The 21529-nt window shown below is 42.0% G+C and overlaps 3 protein-coding genes and 1 long non-coding RNA gene across 7 annotated transcripts; 2 read left to right on the top strand and 2 right to left on the bottom strand.

The window, feature by feature from the left end:
* Positions 1-1328: 1328 nt before the first annotated feature.
* LOC143528843 (uncharacterized) lies at positions 1329-7571 on the bottom strand. Its single transcript, XR_013134534.1, has 2 exons — positions 7393-7571; positions 1329-5427 (listed from the first exon to the last, which is right to left on the bottom strand). It is a non-coding gene; the product is annotated as an uncharacterized LOC143528843 (long non-coding RNA).
* misp (mitotic spindle positioning) lies at positions 6478-14524 on the top strand. Of its 3 annotated transcripts, XM_077024754.1 has the most exons (5): positions 7183-7802; positions 8588-10884; positions 11945-12147; positions 12563-12601; positions 12675-14524. In XM_077024754.1, the coding sequence occupies exons 2-5, from the start codon at positions 8718-8720 to the stop codon at positions 12759-12761; spliced, it is 2496 nt and encodes an 831-aa protein (XP_076880869.1). In that variant the 5' UTR covers positions 7183-7802; positions 8588-8717; the 3' UTR covers positions 12762-14524. The 3 variants fall into 3 exon arrangements, with proteins under 3 accessions (XP_076880868.1, XP_076880867.1, XP_076880869.1); XM_077024753.1 differs by lacking the exon at positions 7183-7802 and adding an exon at positions 6478-6595 and having other exon boundaries at positions 12563-14524; XM_077024752.1 differs by having other exon boundaries at positions 7177-7802; positions 12563-14524.
* On the top strand, positions 14252-19262 carry LOC143528840 (solute carrier family 46 member 2). Its single transcript, XM_077024755.1, has 5 exons — positions 14252-14390; positions 16128-17142; positions 17416-17499; positions 18079-18235; positions 19048-19262. Exons 2-5 carry the CDS (start codon positions 16161-16163, stop codon positions 19196-19198), a joined length of 1374 nt encoding a protein of 457 aa, XP_076880870.1. The 5' UTR covers positions 14252-14390; positions 16128-16160; the 3' UTR covers positions 19199-19262.
* A 127-nt stretch (positions 19263-19389) lies between these two features.
* On the bottom strand, positions 19390-21157 carry LOC143528841 (uncharacterized). 2 transcript variants are annotated; one of them, XR_013134533.1, is made up of 3 exons: positions 21014-21157; positions 19950-20770; positions 19390-19698 (listed from the first exon to the last, which is right to left on the bottom strand). XR_013134533.1 is itself a non-coding variant. In XM_077024756.1 (3 exons), exons 1-3 carry the CDS (start codon positions 21023-21025, stop codon positions 19496-19498), a joined length of 363 nt encoding a protein of 120 aa, XP_076880871.1. In that variant the 5' UTR covers positions 21026-21141; the 3' UTR covers positions 19390-19495. The 2 variants fall into 2 exon arrangements, 1 of the variants encoding a protein (XP_076880871.1); XM_077024756.1 differs by having other exon boundaries at positions 19950-20097; positions 21014-21141.
* Positions 21158-21529: the final 372 nt, after the last annotated feature.

Genomic DNA, 21529 nt, shown 5'->3' on the forward strand with positions numbered 1-21529 from the left:
GGGGTCATGTGGGACAGTGGTGTTGGACGGGTGGGGGTGCGGGAGGGGTGCCAACTTGCACTGCCTTTACTCTCCTCTAAGACAGTCAGCCCAAGGAGAAATTAACACGGAGAAATGACCAGTTTGCTGGAGCCAGACCTATGCAAGAGCTCTTCCAGGTAGCCTGGTCAGCAGCTGTTAAATGATGCTTGCGATTGTGAAGTAAGATCCTGGGGTGTTCAGTTCCCACACACCATTACATCTCCTCCTGAGCCCAGTGGCTCCACAGGGCAACACTGCTGAATGTGGATGCTGAGAATAAATTTGGCATAGAATGTTAACTGGCAATTCAACCAGTTTAACCAAGTCTCAAAGATGCCTATCACAGTGTAAAAATATTAGCATGCCAAAACCGAAGTTCACATAAAACATGTTGGGTTTTCCTTATTTTAAAAATTCTTTTAGTTTTTTTTTCTTTTTGTGGTCATTACTTTTTCAGCTGGTGTCAATGGCATATGGCTTGTTGATCTTAGTGGAAGATGTGATCGTTGGTCTGTCTGTAATACCTACTCATGTATTATGAGGATTGATTTTATTAAGGATTCTTGTGGTGCTAACTTATCCAAACTGTCATGCAACAAGTTCTTTTTCTAAAATGCATTCTTTGCAGCTAGCCTTTTGCTCCTGGTAGCAACAATGAGTTACTTTATAGTGTTTGCCTCTGAGTATCACTCCTGTTTTTCTAAATTTAGCATGTATGCTAACAACAAATGCTAGCCTTTCTCTTTTGTTGGCTAATTCACTTTTATTTTTTTTATTTTTAGTCATTTATTCTTTGTAAACAGATATGGAAATGCATTATAACGTTTTTTATTAAGATGTTCGAAATTGCTTTATGCTCTTTCACTGGCACTACCACACTAGTTTGGAGGTATTTGTTTGGGACTCTTGGTTTGTGTCTGTGTGCGCGTGTAAGCGTGTGCACTTGAGTGCTCTCCTTTTGTATTGGCAGGAATGATGTCTACATAGCTGCACTTATTCTGGTAAGATTTCCTTGGGAAATCCTTGGCGCGTGCCTTGACACTACTATAGTTCTGACCGTGAGCCAAAGTTGGACGGAAATTATGGAACAGCTACACCTGTGTATCCATGTGAACCGCAAGACACCCCATCTGCAGAGACCTGCCATCTCATCCACAAGATCCACACGGTGCGGTGTCTGTGAAGCTTGCTTGTCTGCGCGGACATCCTGATCATGGAGCAGGCCGCTTACCCTCAACCTTCACCAATATGGCAGACAAGCAAAAGCTGATGGCAGCCATTCTGAGCTTCCTGTACCATCACCTGGACTCACATGTCACTATGAGCATTATAGTTACCTCTGATGTTTTTTTTTTGTTTGTTTTTTTTTGCTCAGCAGCGCACCCTAGTGTTCATCAGTACTAACATTCCAGTTCCGATGTGTTCCACAGCCCCGAATGCCTTCTTGCCTGGCCAAACGGCCTGGCATCTCTCTTTGTAAACATGCATGCTTTTTATAGGTATATCCACATATCTACATATCCATGTCTGTGTTCAGTAATGTCTCCCTCTCCTTGTAGCTGAAGCCTCTCCTATCCTCCATAATGTCAGTGATCTAGATGTTCCAATCATTGTGTCTGGGAGCACGGCCGAAGGAGCGGACTTCCTGCTAGTGTCAGTGAGGTCACTTCCTGTATTGCAGTGAGGCTCTTGGTTGCTCTGACTCCATTTCTTCCTCACGGGGCAGACGTCTCTTAGTCGCCATCATGGAAATGAACTCGGGCTCGGGAAGATCTGCTTTCTTACTGACGTGAAAGTGCTGTAGAATGGGTCTGAAACGATATTAAAATGTGACGTGCTTAATGGAAAACGATAACGGTCTCCTGTGTTTTGCTCTCCTAAAGAATGACATCACAAACATCTAGTTAGTGTGCATTTTAGGTCACCAAGCAAAATATGGTCAGCAATGACGAGTGAGTTCTGCTGGACTTACAAAGGAGCACAGAGCGTTGCAAAGAATAGACATTTCCCTTCATGCTCCCAAGATAAGGGGTGTTTCCTGCCCTTCTCAGCAGCATGTTTTTCAAAGCCGTTCTGAGAGAGGTCTCACATCGTCACTACTGCTGTTCAGGGCTAAAGGAATGGACTAGACTCTCTGTATGGCATGAGGTGGGGCTGGATTAGGTTATGTGGGAGGTGGTGTTCTATTCTTTGACTTTGTCTAGGACTTGCTGATGGTCAGCAGCATTCCAGCCTCATATCCCTGCTCTCAGCGCGCACACACACACACACAGAGCAACTGCAGCCAGAATATAACAACCAGGTCCCAACACACCAACTTGGGGCTTTGTCTATTTGGCTAATACCTTCTGGACCACACACGCAGATGGTGGAGTCAAACACACACATGCACGCACGCACACACACACACATCCAGCCAAAAAGGAGGGGGGGCTTTAATAGAGGCATCATCCCAAAGTCCATCCCAAAAACCAATGGGCCTTTTTTAGCACTGGACCAAGATTTAATGCTGTGCCTGGCTTACACTGCATGGAACAGACTGCAGTGCAAACTGAATAATCCTGAGTGGGCCATTGGTAAGCATGAGACGAGAGCACATACCACACATACCCCACACACACACCCCTTCCCGGCTGTTGCTTAAATCCAGTATTCAAGTTAACAGTTCACTGTTTTTTGAAGTTATCAGCCATGTTTCAGTACACACCTCCATGTCAAGTGTTATGCAACAGTTTGGAGCATGTGAGGTAAGTGAAGTCTGCTGTACTACCATATACATGTAGATGTTTCACATACATGTACACACACAAACATTAAATATTTAGGACAAGACTTATTCTACAGTTTGTTTTTAAATGAAGAGTGGGTTTAGACATTACATAGCACTACCACTAGATGGCAGGATTTTGGTATTTGTAAAACTTGTTTATCAGATTCATATCAAACAGATAAATCATATGAAAATATTTTATCCAAAACATTTTCAACTTGTGTTCTCTGTCCCCATTCCATATGGTGCAAATTCAAACGGGATTTCCTCAAAATTGAATGCATGTCGAAAAACACAGAAGAATGCATGTCAAATTAATATGAAAGTACGAGAAACATTAAATCCAAAACAGAAAGTGACAACATGTTCAACATGTGGAATACATGTCAGAATGGACAGCAAAACCTGTTATGTTGTTTTCACATCTCATTGGGTTTACTGAAAAATACACGTTTTGTTTTCCATATAAAAATGCTGAATTTGTGTTGGCATGGACAGTATTCATCAATTTGGTGCCAAATCTCTTTGATAGCAGTTGCCAGATCAGCTTTGCAGGTCGGAGCCTTCTTGTGGACCATTTTTTCTCAATTGGGTTGAGATCTGGACTATTTGCAGGCCATGACATCGACTGAATGTGTCTTTCTCCACGGAATGCCTTCACTGTTTTTGCCCTATGGCACGATGCATTGTCATCTTTGGAAAATAATTTCATTATCTCCAAACATCTGTTAAATTGAAGGGATGGGGAAAACTGTCCAAAATGTCAATGTAAACTTGTGCATTGATAGAAGAATTAACCACAGTCATCTCCCCAGTGTCTTTACCCGACATGCAGCCTCATATCAAGGACTGTGGAAATTTGGTTGTTTTCTTCAGGCAGTCCGCTTTATAAATCTCATTGGAACGGCACCAAACAAAAGTTCCAGCATCATCACCTTGTACAATGCAGATTCTTGACTCATCACTGAAGATAACTCATCCAGTCATCTACAGTCCATGATTGCCTCTCTTTAGCCCATTGCAGTCTTGTTCTTTTCTGTTTAGGTGTCAATGATGCGTTTCTTTTAGCTTTCCTGTATTGAAATCCCATTTCCGTCAGGAGATTTCTTACGGTTCGGTCACATACATTGGCTGCAGCTTCCTCCCATTTATGCTTCATCTGTTTAGTTGTACTTTTTCATTTTTCAAAACAATGAAAATGGCCTTAAGTTATTGTCTTGATGCTTTGAAGTCTTTCTACCAGTACACTTGGCTTTAACAACCATCCCATGCTGTTTGTATTTGGTCCATATCTTGGATACAGCTGACTGTGAACAGCCCACATCTTTAGCAACCATGTGTGAAGTTACCTTCTTCATGAAGTTTCACAATCCTCTCTTTTGTTTCTAGAGACATTTCTCTTGTTGGAGTCGTGGTTCTTACCACTCCACTTCGTCCAGCAGCCCTCCAAGGTGTCATGACTGCAGGTGTTTTTAACTGCAGACTAACGAGCAGATCTAATCTGAGGCAGGTGCCCATTTAGGGAAAGGAAATTGACTGGGTGTGTCCTTATTTTCTACCTCCAATTTGAGTGATTCCATACAAGTTGCACTTTGGATTGACCTTATTATTGCATCATGTTTTTGATCTGAGTTTGTTCTACAGAATAAAATGTCTGAATGTGTGCTCATCCCAGACTGGTGATTCTATACTTTTTGCCAGGGGTTGTACAGTCCACCTTGAAATGTAAACAAGGCACAACTACACAGTGTGTTTATAGTTGTTATTCATCCATGACAACACATCCATTCATTGATTCACACCTGACTTAAATGAATGCCTAATTGCTCCATAATTGCTCTACTTCCCTTTGACTTGCCTTTGTTGTTCACAAATATTAAGTCAAGGTTTCAAATGTGCAAAAAGAGATTTTTCTGCAGAGGAAAAGACAAGCTAATTCAACCTGAATGCAGATTTTGCAGTCTGGGCAAATTTGTGACATGCAGGTTCCAGTAACACAAAGCTTTAGTGTCTCAGATGAATTCAAACACAAGCTACAAACCAGCAGGGAAATGCTTGAAGACTATGAACTAAGATAAATAAAGAACAAACCTTGCTTTAAAGTATCATATTATATAGAAAACGCATCCAAGATAAAGACAGCATCCTGATTTAACCAAAAACATTGAAAAATGAGGAAATGAAATGGGCTAAACATACATAAAGACTTCTAGAAGGTAATAGTAACCAGAGAGCGCCATGCATCATTTGCTGGGCCAGATGGACGAGCCAATGACTGGATCTGTAATAATGGTAATAGTAAAACGCATATAGATGCTGACACGTACACATGACACATTCACCTATCATCTCACCCTACCAGGTTCTTAACAAAGGCCATGGCATTTGACCAATGGGAAACTTTCACTGCTTTTGCTCTATAAAACTTGCCCATGGCTCAGTCCAAAGTACGAGTAGCCAAAGAACAATGCCAGAATAACAATGGAGTGGCCAGAGTAAACCTGCCTTTCAAGATGGCTTCTTATTGGTAGACTCTTAAAGATGCCATTGGCAATTTTTTTTGTTGATACTTCTGTTCAAGGCAAGGCAAGGTTTCTTTCCATAGTACCTTTCATACACACTGGAGATTCAACGTGCTGTACACAAAAGAACAGAAAAAAATTATTATGACCTGAGCTCTCTCATCTTGGGAAGGTCACTGCCACACAGTATAATACATACAATTTAAAAACAATTTTATTTCTATTTTAAAGAAATAAAATAGAAAAAAAAAAACATTTTAACAGCAGGACCGCATCTGGACACAAATGATTCTGAAGATAATTCCGAACACGTTATTGCCTTCCACTTATAAACCTTATATCTTGACATATACCTAATTGATATTCATATAATGAATATGAGATTGCATTTAAACAGATTAAGATCCACTGCATTCATCAACATTACTCAATTTCTTAACAGAAAAATAGTATGTGTGAATTTGTGTTGAATTAATTCAATTCAATGTCATTCAGACCGCTTTGAAATGCAAATAGCTCAGAACTAAACTGCATTCGTTTGAGTGCTGTGAATGTGTCAAAGCAAAACACAAGACACATCACGGCTATTTGTTCCACAGCAAAATGGCATCACTGTCCAGTAACAGGCCCCCTGCCAAATGTGCTGTGTGGTCCATATGGGGCCCTACAGACCACAGCAGAGTTGCAGCCAATCAGATCACCAGAGTTTACTTTTGTAGAATGTAACTTATGCTCGTATCCAAGGCAACATACATATGTACCAGTTTGACCTCATATGTACTGCTCTGACATTGGCAATACTACCACCATGTGCTACCAGGTGAGATACAGGAAGCCACTGGAAGTTCAGCAGTTATTTGTAATGAATGGATCCTTCTCTGTTTCCTTTTGTGGAATAGTTACCCATGCATCTCTTATCACTAACTAGTCTGATGATCTGATGAACAATTCCTCTGGACATTCACTCTTTCTTAATCTGTAATGTTGTGATGTCACCGATACAGTCCATTTCTACCATGTGGTGTTTTTTCTACCATGTGGTGTTCTACCATTAGGTGTAGGTGCATGTGTGTGTTTGGTGGGGGGAGTGTGTCTAAACAACTTCCCCCCTCTCCCCTCCACAATCAGTCTCAGACACTCAGACACTGTATGTCTGGATGTGGTAGGTGTGGCTGATTACATTGGTTGGACTTTGTCTGTGACTTCGATTCAATAAAACTTGGCGAAAGGCAAAACACGGTGCTAAGTGTATATGTTATTTTGCTTAATTTACTGTCATAAGGTAAGTTTCCAGCGTTTCACTGTTATCGGAATATGTGCTCACCATCTCGTGATTGTCAACTATGTTGAGGTTTTACTGAGGATGGTTGTATGTAGTTTAATATTTATCCTGAAGAATTTAGGACGTTTTATGGTGTGGAATAAGGATTTTTTAAAAGGTGGAGTAGAGGTAGGAGTGCTTACTGGTAAGAGGAGAAATTAATATGAAGTTAAAGCACAGGCACAATTTTTCCAGAATTGTGACCTTTGCATGTGTTAAGATACTTAGGCTTGATCTATAATCCTTTAATAAAGTCAGTAATTTTTACTGATAATAGTTAAATTACCCTTCGGTTCTTGAATATTCTATGGACTGATCCTTGGTATAATTGTTGATTAATATACCTTGTCTCATTTTTAAATCAGACCCTGATGAACTGTAGATGAATAAGAATAAGAATATCTTTATTGTCATTATACCAGGTATAATGAAATTAAGGTGCCTTACTTGTGGTGTAAAGTGTTTAAAATATTTTAAATAAACTATAAATTACAGTAATTTACAAGAAAGTATTTAACAAATAACAAATAGCTTTAGAAGCAAATGCTATTGAGATGCTATTAAAATGTAATGGGATATGTTTAGAAATATCTGAGATAGAATGTTGAGAGATTATCTTGAATGACAGCTATGTGGACAAGTGTGCATTATTAAAATTACTTCATTTTCATTATAGCAACGATAGCATTTAAAACAAAACATTCCTTCTGTAAGGCCTCCCGCCCTTGGCAGCTGGCACTTGGGCTGAACTGACTTACCCATTGTCTCTGTTTTGAAATAAAAAAAATGTTGCAATCCACCCATCTACAGAATGCTGTCAACAGCAAAACATGGTGAGAATTTGACAAAATTATGACAATCTCTTGTTTTTGGGGCCCTCCCATCTAAGAGCCTCACCCAATCAGGAGTGTGTAAAAGTAAGCTTCCAAGAAGTGTTGCTACAGGTTTATCAGGGACGCACAGGCCACAGTGTCTGAACTCTGACAGTTCAGCTCGGGGACCTAAACTTTTGAAAAACTACGTCAGATAGTCACTCGAGCAGGCTGTCTCATCTAATGATTTTACTACATTCCGCTGCTCTCCTGCATTACATGAGAATAGAAGAAGGATTCATTAATTTCATCCAGTTTTTACGAGAAAACTACTGTATTCTCTTCGTTGTTAGGAGGTGAGTTTTTCAGAACGGTGGATTACATTGTGAAACTGGTCATTATTTTATACATGGCACTCATCTCTCTAATACTTATTTGACTGTATATATTTTAAAAGGCTATAACAAATAAACCTAATTCCGATGAGGAATATTATGTTTCATATTTTTCATATTTCACCTACATTTAATTCAATATTCTACTCAACTATGTTTTGCTCTTGTTTTTCCATGCAACACAGCATAAAAGAATCTTCTAGACATCTGATGTCGTGTTACATTATGCAATATTTTCACAGCTGTGTGAAATGTCGCATTGTTTAAAAACACTGGTGGCATTTTTTCTACATAATGGGAGCTTAAATTGTAAATGATTGAAGAAGGTGTGGCTGCTCTTCTGAGTTTCTCCGCTCACACTATTGGCAATCATGTGCTTCATTGTTAAACCTGAACTGTGTTAGCAATGTAATTTTATTATCATATATTATATTTTAATATATAATTATTATATATGTTTATATATACTTCATTCATTATATTTAATCATGGCATCTTTTATTTCACTATTCTGTCACATCAGGAGAAATGTTTTAGGACAAACCACAAATACACACACACACACACACACACACACACACACACACACACACACACACACACACACACACACACAGAATTAAGAGTTACACACACAGTTAATAGTTAAAATTCTGTAATCACCAAAAGTAGTAAGTAATTTTAACAGTTTGTGCCCTTTAACCATATTCAAAAAGGACTGAAATCCTGGTTTCCTGATTTTGCAGAAAGAGACGCCCTTTGTATCAGGCAACCCTCAAGATGGGCACATACTAGTTGACCTATTCCTGTTGGCCTGCTGCATCACTGGTGCCTGTGTCGTTAGAGTCCCTGCTGGGGGAATCATCCAGGAGAACCATGGGCAGCACTCCTAAACGATGGGTGATGAAACCACTCACACCAAAGCTGGAGAAGTCTGACCTACGTCCCATGCTGAGCCCTGGCAGTGAACCACAAGCTCTAGATCAGGGCTGGAGTCCAAACCAGGATAGAGGATCTCCTATCTTCAAGTTTGATGCCATCTCAGTGTCTCGATTCCAGCCTGTGACACTGTCAGGCACAAATGGAGAGGGCCCTTTGGACGTGGTGGTTCATGCTACGCAGGTGTTGGTGTCTGATGAAAGCAACACCAGTGACGACTGGCAACACAGTGATCCCAGCAGTCCTGGGAGTACAGACTCCCACATGGGCTTCTATTCTTTTGTGGAGGATCCAACAAGCCCAGAGGCAGAGAAGAATGAAGCCTACATGGTTTCGCCTGAGCGACAGGCCAAGCTTTCCACCCTGAAGGAGAAGAACAGCTTTAAGCTACAAACTTATTCAGGAGACAGAATACCTGAGAAGCTGTTCCAAGACAGTAACGGAGATTCCCTTTACCAGTTAGAGGACAACTTGACAGAAAGCAATGGCGACAACAAGCTAGATCGTATGGAGATCATCCGTAGTCAGGCCCCGAGAAAGAATCAAGTACTCAAAGAGCAGTGGAGTGCTCTGGAGAATCTGGATCTTAGCAAATCTCCCCACAGTCTGGTTGAAGGCTTTAGTTTGCGCTACAGCCCTGCGAGCATGAAACTCCCCAAATCTGAAGCAGAGCCTGACAGTGTTGACAGCCAGCAGATCGACTTCAATTCAGCACGAAAGCAGTTTCTAATGATGGAGCATTCCAAACATAATCTTTTCCGCAAGGGTTCTCCTCAAATGCTGACCTCTCCTAGACCATGGGGAAGATCTTCAGTCATAAAGGCTGGCAAGGAAATTGGGATAAACCAGAAGCCAAAGGATGAGCCTGACCAGAATCCAATCTCTTCAAAGAGACAAGAAGAGGAGACGGTGACCTTTATTGAGGATTCCAAAAGCCAGATTCAAAGTAACTCGATTGATGACCTGGTCACGGGACTCCATAACCAATGTGTGAGCAACACGAGAGATGGAAGCTTGTCCAGTGAACCTTCTGGGTTAGAAAAGAGGAGAACCTCATCAGTATCTTGCATGAGCGAAACCCCCATTGAGAGGGAGATTCGAATAGCTCAAGAACGAGAAGAGGACTTGCGCCGTTCGCGGGGAATATCGCACACTGACACTTCAGAGATGGTTGAGATCAAGACCAAGCCTATTCTCTCTCAGCCACTGCCACAGACAAAGTCGATCAAAGCCAAAGAGACAAGTAGGGTAAGTTTTCTCATTCAACGTGAGTTGGAAAGAGTGAATCAGGGCCAAGGCTTTCATGACCGAGGCACTCCACGTGATATGAATGAAAGTACAAAAACATCAGTCTCTGAGTCAGACCAGAAGCCCACTTTATCCTTGAAGATGAACCCCATAGACACCCCTGATTCAGAAGATGAAACATGGACTGTGGAGCGTTCTGTGTTTGTGGATCAAGAGGATGTGCCTGACTCCGAAGAGATTCTCTCTCCCTGCTGCCCCCATCGCCACAAAGACGAGACAAAGATTTGGAGGGGCACCCCTCACACCAGTGCTGCAGAAATCCTAGATGGACATGTCAGAACAAGTTATGCAACCATTTCAAGTCCACCATTTTGGAAGGCTGCACACAAAACAAAAGAGCAAGAGAGAGCATCTTCACCCGCACATTCTCTGTCCTCTCCTCCAGAACCCGTGAGGAGGATTCGAGCTGAAGGAGCCTTGTCTTATTTGGAGAGAACAAACGAGTGGCCTTGCATGCAAAATGCCCCAGACGTAATCCGCAGGGAGATCGAGGAGGACCTCAGACGGGAGCAGGAGCTTCAGGAGCTGCGGGAGACCAACAGCCTGGCCCTCTCAGTGGACAGGAGCGCAGGCATCTTGGAACCCTCCGTGCCATCTCTCATTAATTTAGAACACAAGTCGGAGCAAAGCAATGCTGACAATAGTCTGAAAACTGCACCAATCACTTCACCAAACATTTCTCAGGAGAACCTGCAAGAGATAGATGCATCTCTTCCAGACAGACAGAGGACAAATGAAAGTCTCTTATCCCCCTCAAACGTGGATTCCAGCCCAGTCTCCCGCCCATCATTGGCAGGTATAAAGATTTAGCTTGTTCACTATTGGTCGAGCGGAGAATTGGGCTTTTGTAAATATAAAGTCTTCAACAGTTGCAGGGAACAGGAAGGGCAAATGTATTCTTTTCAGAGGTCACTGTTAAGAGTCAAATTCCAAATGAATACTGGTAAGCGATGCAGATAATAATCATTGGGGCTAAAGTCTTTGATATGAGAGCGATATCAGAGATCTACATGCAGACTAAGCATGTGTGTGGAATGTGCCTGTACATTCTTCACTCAAAAGAGACTAATTACATCTATAAGGTGGATGTTACATCATAAACCTACGATTATGTGTGTTTTGTTCTCTGTTGATACTCCTCTACCCTGTCTCTGGTTCCTCGCATATTTTTGTCTTGTCACTTATATTTTCTTCTTTAAAGGTAACACATTTAGCATTTGATATTTTTGAATTATCATTCCATAAAACTTCTCAATGAATGCTCCAGTAGCTGACCTGGTAGAGAAGGTAAAGTACTAACAAGGTCATAGTTTTGATTCCCAGAGAACTGATAAAGAACACAAATGGGACAGGGTAATAGCATGCACCAAATGCTGATAATCTCTGATTCTAAAAATTCCATCCATGGAATTTACAGCAGTTATATGAGAGGAAGTGCAACATTTATATGCTGTATCTTACCAACTCACTGATTTACAAAGCAAGTAACTGATTAACTGTGTTACTTGTTTATGGATGTCAGTTTTAAGAGATGAAATAGCTTACTTCATTAGTTTCTGAACTTTGAACATGACATGCAAGCAACAAGACTAATTATACAGTGTTGGAGTGGTTAATTATTGATGCAGTGCACATGACATTACCAGAGTTTTAAAAGGCCCGTAAAGTCACAGTGTTATGACTTTAACACCAACATATACTGACTGATTTTAGTCACTGAATCAGCACATCGCAAACATCGCACATATTCACACTGAAATGAACAGTAATAGTTGTCCAGACCACAGGCCTTTCTGTGATACTCTGTAGGAGTATTTTTGAGCTTTACATACAACAGGCTCGTTTCTCCTTTACAGGGTCGAGATTTCCCACCATTATGACAGCCCAGCCTTGGTCAAGCTCAAGAAGCTCTTTGGCCTTCCTTAGGGGATTCTCCGTTCTCCCTGCTGGTCTACGGCATGGGACGTTCTCCTCCAGACCTGCCAACAAGGGCTGGACTGAAACTCTGCTAGAGGACTTTGAGGAAAGGCGACTCAGGCTAAAGCTAGAGGAGAGTTCTGTAAGTGAAATACTTTCCATGTTCGGAACGTCATTCAAAACTTCCATAGAACAGTGGGCACTCTTCCATAGAACAGTGGGCACTCTTCCTTAGAACAGTGGCCCAGCTAAGCTTCCAGTTAAACTAAGGAAGTGGTTTAACCACTCTAACAAGGTCTAACCACTTCCTTAGAATAGTGGTCCAACTAAACTCAGTGAACTAATTGATTCATAGCAAAGTGACAGTTGAATATGCAGATGAAGTAAGATAATTGGTAAATCCATATGAATTAAGATTTATAAAGTTATTGTAGTTATTGTATATAAATAATGATGCCATCAACAAGGGCATCATTTAAAGCAAAAAAGAGCTGTACGTGTTTGTAGAACTGAGATATCTTGGCTAAACTTTAATCTTCATTACCTTATATTTACAGTATGCTGGGATTCAGCCTATTGACACTATCAACAACGCGGTAAGAAAGCACATTGATGCCTATGGTGACAGAGCACAGGTTTCCTCGGGTCATGATTGTTGCTTTGCTGCAGGTCGTGGATGCAACGCGTGTGACGAAGCACAAAAGCCCACAGGCGGTGCGCTGGGAGGCTGGCGTGTATGCTAATAAGGACGACTGAGTCACCATGGAAACGGGATGATGCCTGGGATCGGCAGACTTGACGAACTGGACAGGCTGGATTTAAATTCCACAGAACGCTCACTCAGACACACACCCTACAGTGACACTCAACCAAAGACACCATGAACTATGAAGGCCATCCTAATGAATCACGAAGAAGAACTCTCTGAGGATGAAAAAATGACGGTCACTGTTTTGTGGCTGGAGTTCCAGCGTGTGGAGTTCCCGTGGCCCGTTTCAGTTCTCTGCTCTCACAGAGACAATGCCAGTCTTCACAAGCGCTGCCTGTGGTTGTCCCAACAGGAATAAAGTACTCTGGTTTGAAGAGGTTGGGTTAATAAAGCTTGACAAATTCTTTATCATCAAAAAGAGGGTTAAAGATATATATAGATAAAAAGTTGTAATCATAAAAGAACAGTTTGATAATAATCTCTCCAGCCGATGCCTTAAAAAAAACATGTTTCAGAGGTGGAGGAGAGTTTCTGTCTTTGCATCTTAAAATGCTTTATTTTTTTGAAATCATTTCAAGCTTATATTTTCAAGATCAAAGTTATCAAAGAGAATCAGTTTGCAGTTAGTTATCAGTTTGCTTTGTGCCCCAACCCCTAATCTCATCCTGCACTTACAGAAGCTCTGAGCACAATGTCGTAGCACTAGGCAGAATGACTTGAAACTATTCAATTAAAAAATTTTCAAAACAAAAGACATGTAAGAGACTGCAGGACTCCTCGGCATGGGAAGTGTCTGGGTATTAATGTCGGTTCACATAGACTTACATGAATGTTCATTCCAATAATGGCTGCTCCAACAGCACCTTGTGCAAAGGGATGTAACATGTAGCATTGCTTCCCTTAACTAACTGTGGGGAATGTGGGACAAGCACCTGTAGCTTTGTAGTGTATGTCAAATGCAGTAATAGAATTAGAATGCACAATACTGCAAAGGGTTAGGATGTGTGCACTGAACAGCAGAGGGATCTGTTCATCTGAGTGCAGAATGCATGATGGCAAAAAAAATACAGGTTACACATAGAAGCATGTACCAAGCAGTTAAGAAAGTGTAAAGGTCAAAAGCACTCAGAGTTAAAGTTTGCTAAAGGCTGCACTGGCAACCCAAAAGACACACCAATGCCACTTTCAAAAAACTGTATACAGAAATGAGAAACAAAATGCAGAATCTCTATAAAAGCACCTCTTTGAACCCGAAATGTGACATTCGTACGTCTGATTAAAGGTTGATACGCAGGAAAGGAGCAAAATAAAGTTTCAAGTTGAAATGGTCTGGCTCTGCCGGTCTTGAGACTCCGTCTTGTGAGTGACCTTCTGAAAGTTCTCCCTCTTGACTCTGCAGCGTCCACGGATGGTGTGGGCATGGAGCAGGAGGGGCAGGAGGGGCTGGTGCACGCTGCTGCCCGCGATGGCGTGGGTTTGGCGTGTGCGATGTAGATGCTTGATGGTGTTCCCTTTCTTCTGTCACTTGCATTTTCACTTCACTACCCTCGCTTCTTCTTTCCCTCCTGTAATCACTGTCAGACTGAAACTTCAGGGGTTTGCTGCATATAACCTGCTTTAATCACAGCTCAAACAAGACCACTGAAGCAGCCCAGAATGTGGAAGGAATACTTTGGGTATGTATAATAGACATTCATATATATATTGCTTGTATTGTATTAATTGTAATACTCAGTGAATCATGACCACTTTAGCATCTTTGTAAACACAGCATCAAATAGTGAATAAAGTTGTAAGCCATTGAAACATACAGTACTGCTTGAACGTTTGTGAACTCCTTGAGTAGTTTAGACTTTTCTGTTGTTTTACGATGATTCTCTTATTTTATCATTAATTCCATTTACTTGTTTTGAGGGAAATGTATGAGTTACACGAATCATGGAATCTGATAATGTACAAAAGTAAATGAACCACAGCTGCACTGGTAAAGTCAGTTAGGTAAAAGAGTCAGGTGAATCACGTACTCAAGAAATCAATTAAGCAGACTGATCAAATGAGACATCCTTGGGAAAAGACTTGAGCCACACTGATTAACACTGTCGTGCCAAGGAGTAAAGTACACAGATGCAGATAGGAGAAGAGACATCCAAGGACATCAGAAAGAAGGTGGTGTCTGTCTGTGGAAAGATACAAGATCTCCAAAGGTTTCCCGCTCCATCCTTCCACTGTAAGATAAATCATTTACAAATGGAGGACACTCAATATCACTGTATCTCTGCCCAGAAATGGATGCCCATCAAAACTTACAACAACAAGCACCAGAAAAATAATAATTCAGTTAAAGGCCAAAACCCACACATCACCTCCAGAGAGTCGCAGACCTCTCTGACAGCATCTGGGATAAATGTACATCAGGCAAAAAATGTATAACAAACCAGAGGCTTTCTGGAAGTCCTTTCTCTGGACAGGTGAGTCCATATTTGAATTATGGCACCACAATTACAGGTGCTATGTTTGAAGAAAAGTAAACACTGTATATAAAGAGAAGAACCTCTTTCCAAAAGTGAAGCATGGTGATGAAAAAGCGAAGATCTCTGCCTGCTTTTCTCCATATTGTCCAGGGAACCATAATTTCCCAGGCCTGTCAACATATTCTTGACCAGAATCTCCTGCCAACAATCTGAGAGTTCAAGCTGGAACGGTAATTGATTATGCAACAAGACAATGACTGGGTTGGCCCAGTCAAAGCATGGACCTCAATCTCATAGGGATGCTATGGCAAGATCTGAATCAGCCAGTACATGCCAGATGTCTCTCCAACCTCAACCTCAACTCTCAAACTCTAACCCTGCAAGGAGGAGTGAGCAAAAATCCCAAAAGCAGATGTGAGACACTCGTTTGTGGTTACAGAAGACGTATGGTTGAAGTAATGGCTGCAAAAGGATGCACCACAAGCTACTAAATAAAGAGTTCATACTTTTTCCACTTGGCAGATTTTTGGTTTTTACTTTTTTTAAAAATAAATTATGAAAAATATGTATTTTGTTTTACTGTGTGCCTTATTTGGAAGGTCTGCTTTTCAAATTGAGATTTGGATGTTCATTTAATTTTAGAAAACAATGATCATGTTTGGATGGTACACACATCGGCGCAGATGGAAATTCTGAAGTGAGGGGGACCAAGCTGTATAATATATACGTTTATGCTTGTAGATGCTAGATTTTGGATAGGGTCAATATAAATCTGGAGGGGACATGTCCCCCCCGTCCCCAGTGCCATCTGCGCCCCTGGGTACACAAACATTCAAGCAGCACTGTGTATTGATCGTGTGGCTCACTGCAATAGATGTTTCTATATTATATATATTATTGTATTTATTTACTTATTTTTATTTATATTTAAATTTTTTTAAGGTGAACAATACGTGAGTCATCCCATCTGATATAATGGAAAACCTTTTGAATATGGTGGAACCAGTCGTGGTTATCCATAAACTGGGGACCTCCTTCTTCGAGATGGCGCTTACCCTGACAGTGTACAACCGCTTGCTGGAAAAAGCAGGTGGTGAGGCAGAGCAGGTGGAGCAGGTGGAGCAGGCGCAGGCAGCCTCCGCCCATTTCTTTCTCCTTGACTCCATAATCTCTACCATGGCGGCCATGTTGTCCATCGTGCTGCTGGGGCGTGTTGCAGACCGGCGGGGTCCTAAAGTGTTCGTCATCGTCTCCCAGCTGGGCTCAGTCTTGGGAATGTGTTTCCTGCTGCTGTTCCTGTACTGCGACCTACCTGTGGAGTTCCTCTTCCTGGGCACGGCCGTGTACGGCCTCTGTGGGGGCTCTCCGGCGTATTGGGCCGGCGTTGTGGCGTTGGCGGCGCTCGGCTCCGGGCCGAGGTCCCGTACGCTCAAGCTCAACGTGGTGGACATGTGTGCGGGGGTGGCCGGGGTCCTGGGTGGCCTGCTCTCTGGATACGTATACCGAGTTGGCCACCAGGGGGCGGTGCTGCTCGTTACAGCCATCGCCCTCAGCACGCTCTCGCTGCTGCTCTCTACTTTCTTCCTCTCTTCCCCCAAGGAAGACAAGGAGGAAGAGGAGGAAGAGCGGCCGCTGATGGGGCCGGCGGGAGGAGGCCGTCCCGACTCCGTAGCGGGCGTCCTCCTGATGACGGCCATGGTGGTGTTTATGCTGGGCATGGTGGGGGCGGAGGACGTCCTCACCCTCTACGTCCTCAAGCCACCTCTGAGCTGGGACTCTGTGTGGGCGGGCTACGGCAGTGCTGCCACTAACGCCATGTACGTGAGCAGCTTCCTGGGCGTACTGGCGCTGTCCAGGGCGCTGGGGGACACGCCGCTCGCCCTGCTCGGCATCGTGTCCAACTGCACCGGGATGGCCATCATGGCTTTCACGGAGGAGAGCTGGATCTACTTCCTGGGTGAGTGGTACAGAGGGGTAACAATCTCTCCCTGCATGCCATGATCCAAGGAACTGCCACTTGACTAATGCCAGTACTACAGTGGCATTAATATAATCAAATACCATTTTCTAAAGCCTCACAGTACTGACATGCAAAAGAACTGGCTCGATCCAAACAAAAAGCTTATAAAAGAGCATGAAAAAGCTCTCATTGCAAGTAATAAAAGCAATGAGATATTATGAAAGCAGTCATTGCTTTGAGGAACTATAATTTATGCTTTGCTTCCAACAGCTCGAGGAATCATGATGTTTGCTTGTGTTCCCATGCCAACACTACGAGCAATGCTTTCCAAAGTTCTGGACACACAGCAATATGGTAACGCTTCAGATACGCCACAAAAAGCAGACACGTTATAACAAGAGGAGAAACACCCACATGAGAATAGATTAAGATGAAATAACAATATTCTGTATGGTCCAAAATAATATAACCAATAGACTTACTCATGAGCCATGGGTCAAAAAAGGTAGAAAACTAAAAACCAAATGTATAAATAATAAAAGTAATCTATAAAGTGAGTGAAAAAAATGTTAAATATTTATCATGACATAACCTGAAAATAATATATTAAAACACATTTGTAAAATATAAATAGTACAAAAAAGCTGTCTTAATATAGGCCTAACATTTCTTAACTGCTGACACATTCATTGTGGAAAAGCGACTCGTTCTATTGAAGTGTAGACATCTCAACACTTCTGTTTTGTGGTTTCATTCTTGGCACATGTCGTCTACAGCGATCTTAAGCAATCACATGATTTATTTCGGCACTCTAGAGTTGAAGTTCAAATATAAATACTTTAAGAAATGTCAAATAACATTAAAGATGAATATCCTGAGACACAGATGAGAAACACGGAGTGTGAAAACGCTCCACTGTGATTCTCGCCGTAGGCCGCGCATTCGGCCAGCTGCAGCTCGCCCTGGCTGTGACAGAGCTGGTGTCGACGGTGGTGTTCTCCTCCATTTACCCGCTCACTCTCCACAACTGCAGTGGCCTGTGCTTCCTCCTCTCCTGCGCCATCAGCTACCTCAGTGCCATACCCATCCTGTGAGTGTCCCCTCCCACACAGCAGAATGAGCATCACTGGATTAAGATGATGGTTCAGTACCGTGCTGGTGCGCTAGGGTGCACAGGCAGAGGTTTAAATTGCATTTGACGAGAATGCTTTCTCAGTAGGGACAATTGCACATCTACCTGAAGCTTGATGAGTGTCTGATTACACTTGTTTAAGCAGTCTCAAGTAAGACTGTGGTTTCATTCCATCACTGTGAAACTAACCCTGAATATGATTTGTTGTGATGTTGAACAGCAGCAGTGATGATTGTTGCTTAGAGTTCAGAATCACTCCTACGTTGGATTATGTTACAAACGCAAATCAGTTTTAGTTTTAGAATCAGTCCATTAATGCTTTACAATAATTTAGAGCTAGTTTCTCAAAATGTATATATGTGAATGTTTCTCCAGCACTGTGTTAGGATATGTCTTGAATGCAGAAAAATTCAGTTTTGGGTATCAATACCTGCTTTGTTGTACTAAATAAGAGGATGTGTCATACCTTATATCTGTGTCATATCACCTCTGTTCAACACACAAGGAAACAGAACACACTGCAGTATAACTAATGTGTATAGAAAGCAAACTGATAACATAGTTGGGCAATTCGATTCATTCACACAAAACAGGTAAAGTTCCTGTTCTAATTGGACACATTTTACTCCTGTCCCCGGCATGCTTATGCAAAGGATTTAAAACTAACCGTGCTGCATTATTTCCCTTTTCTTCTGTTTTTTTTTTTTTTTTTTGCTCATGTCAAAGGTCATAACCCTTTATTAAATGGGTACAAAATGCTCTGTTTGCAGATATCTGAAGTTCAGGCAGAGGAACACTGGGTGCCCTGACACACACGTACAGGAACAGGAAGCTGCGTGTGGCCTGGGTCAACCCAGCCATGATTACAGCCAATCACCAGGAGGTGCTTCCTCAATTATCACCAATCACATGCTGGAATAGGAGTCACGACAACGTTATACTGCAAAACAAATGCTTTAATCAGTTCTGATGCTGAACCGTTACACTGCATTCAAGAAAGACTGCTTGTAAGATCCCATGGTCTGAACAAGTTTACTGAGATCCCGTACCATCTTCTTCACCTTCACTGGTGTTCTAGTGTACCAGCTCAAGGTTTTTGGCTCTGCTCTGGGCATTGAGTAGAACGCGTCGTTGTAGCTGGTGAAGCCATTGCTATGCTTAGAGATGTACGTCCCAAAATCCTGCAGTGGGCGGGGTCCTCTGGAGAAGCGAGCATCCTTAAGGCCCCGCCCCCGTCAACGAGCGACTACTCGAGCCCTGAGAGCCAGACGGCCACTGCTGCTTGAAGTAGGACGCCAGAAGACTGTCTAGCTGTTCGGCCGAAAGGTCACGCAAGGATGAAATTGTCTCTGGTTGGTGTAGTAAAATCCAGCTCTGGAAGTTTGCGACATTACTAGAGCTTAAAGATTTATTTAACTGTCCTGAATGGGGAGAGTGATACAAGGACATAAGGTTACTGACAAACACTGGCACTGTAGTTATCGTCACAGGTCTGAATACAACTTCTGCTCTGTGTGGGTTTTTTTCATAATGACATTCCCACAGAATGTTGCACCATATAAACTTGGTGTAAAGGTTACACATTTAAAACATATTTATATATACGATGTAAAAATGAGTGAAATCCATCTGAAAATATAAAACAAATCTTTATGGAGGAAAAAAAACTCACGTTTGTCTGCATTTTCTTTGGCTGGTAGGTCTTTTTTATCTGTGTCCTGCAGTTCCTGCATTTCTACAGAAGAGGGCAGCAGTGCAGCAGAGTCTGGAGCGTACACCTTAGAAACGGGCTCCCCGTCCTTTATGGGGTGCGGCAGGGTCTGCTAGGGCAATGAGACGCCTGTGTACTTTCACTCTTTGAAACATTCAGCTCTTCTTCTGAAGCAGTGTCGTCTGAGTTCATATCCACCGCAGAACCATAGATCGGTATATCTCCTCCAGCGGAAAAGGCTACATCTTTCTTTTAACTTTTTCGGTCCTGGCCATCAATTGAGACGCTAGAACATGTGGTCTCAGGATTAAAACTAGAAGGTTCCTCTATTGACAGCATCCAGGGACTGCCAGAGAGACCCTTTGTCCATTTCTTGCCCGTTTTACGGATATTAGTCTCAGGGCTAGAGACGAGAGTAAACACTTCAGGTGAATACTGATTCATCCTCGATTTAGGAGCCTGCTCACCAGATATACTGACGCTGTCATCCGAGTCAAACACTTCACTTTTTATCGTTTTATCTAGTTTTATCATTGAAAACTGCGCATATCCACAGTATTGTTGTTTTGGCCGTCTTTGTTTGCCATTCACATCCTCGCTCTCTTCCCTCTCTCTTTTTAATTCCGTTAAATGAGTAAATGACCACCTGTACGCATGTCCACTGAGAAACTTTCCACGCTGGGCATATGACGACAGATGTGCGCGTGAGTGTGGACCCACGCCACTAATTTTTTAAAATCTGCTACCATAGCACTTGTTGCCTGGTGACCATGATGCAACAGCTGCCAAAAATATAAAAAAAATTAACATTAACCAAGAAATTAACCAAGCTAATATTAACGTAAATGTTGATACGTTAATATACACCGAGCTTTGGACGCTTGATTATTAAAAGCAACATTTAAAACATCGACCCTTAGGTCAAAGGTCCATCACACAGGTGCAGTTTGCCACCGAGACTAATGTAACTCAAAATCAAAATCTCAACGTTTGAGATGGGTGTATGATATAAATGGAAGCCATACCTCTGTCATCATCCTTATGTAGAAAATGGAAAAGCTGCGTTGCGAAAGTCAACGTAACGTGAAGCCGCTTCCCAGCTAACGCCCTTCAGAACGTCTTATTTTAAACGTAATTGTCATGAGACGAATTGATGTCACATTCCAACAGTTTATACGTAAATGGCAACATCATGTTAGCGACAGACCAGGGATTGATTTAATTATATTACAAAATTTAATAGTTTAGCATGGTCTGTGTGAGTGCAACTCCTTACATCGACCACAAGATGTCGCTCTATAGAAATTTCCCATCATTAGGGCTGAATCAACCGAAAGCAAACCAAACGGTTCCTGTCCGTTCACAGAATTTTGAATACAGTGTAATTAAAAATATTTCCAATAAACCTTTAAAATATTACTACGTTGGAAATGTTTTACGTAGGTAGCTGATTATTACGTGACTAACTGTGATTATAAAAATAGTAATAATAGTAGTAATAGTAGTAATAGTAATAGTAATAGTAATAGTAGTAATAATAG

Source organism: Brachyhypopomus gauderio, chromosome 12 (assembly GCF_052324685.1).
Source record: "Brachyhypopomus gauderio isolate BG-103 chromosome 12, BGAUD_0.2, whole genome shotgun sequence".
NCBI classification, from domain to species: domain Eukaryota; kingdom Metazoa; phylum Chordata; class Actinopteri; order Gymnotiformes; family Hypopomidae; genus Brachyhypopomus; species Brachyhypopomus gauderio.

Excerpts from the sequence above, each read along its gene's own strand:
- misp (XM_077024753.1), top strand. The coding sequence starts at position 8,718 with ATGGGCAGCACTCCTAAACGATGGGTGATGAAACCACTCACACCAAAG. Across the intron at positions 10,885-11,944 it reads CTCCCGCCCATCATTGGCAG|GGTCGAGATTTCCCACCATT; the intron begins GTATAAAGATTT and ends TCTCCTTTACAG. Across the intron at positions 12,148-12,562 it reads TAAAGCTAGAGGAGAGTTCT|TATGCTGGGATTCAGCCTAT; the intron begins GTAAGTGAAATA and ends TTATATTTACAG.
- LOC143528840 (XM_077024755.1), top strand. The coding sequence starts at position 16,161 with ATGGAAAACCTTTTGAATATGGTGGAACCAGTCGTGGTTATCCATAAA. Across the intron at positions 17,143-17,415 it reads GAGCTGGATCTACTTCCTGG|CTCGAGGAATCATGATGTTT; the intron begins GTGAGTGGTACA and ends TGCTTCCAACAG. Across the intron at positions 17,500-18,078 it reads TCTGGACACACAGCAATATG|GCCGCGCATTCGGCCAGCTG; the intron begins GTAACGCTTCAG and ends TTCTCGCCGTAG.
- LOC143528841 (XM_077024756.1), bottom strand. Across the intron at positions 19,699-19,949 it reads CAAAGAAAATGCAGACAAAC|GACAGTTAAATAAATCTTTA; the intron begins GTGAGTTTTTTT and ends CTCCCCATTCAG.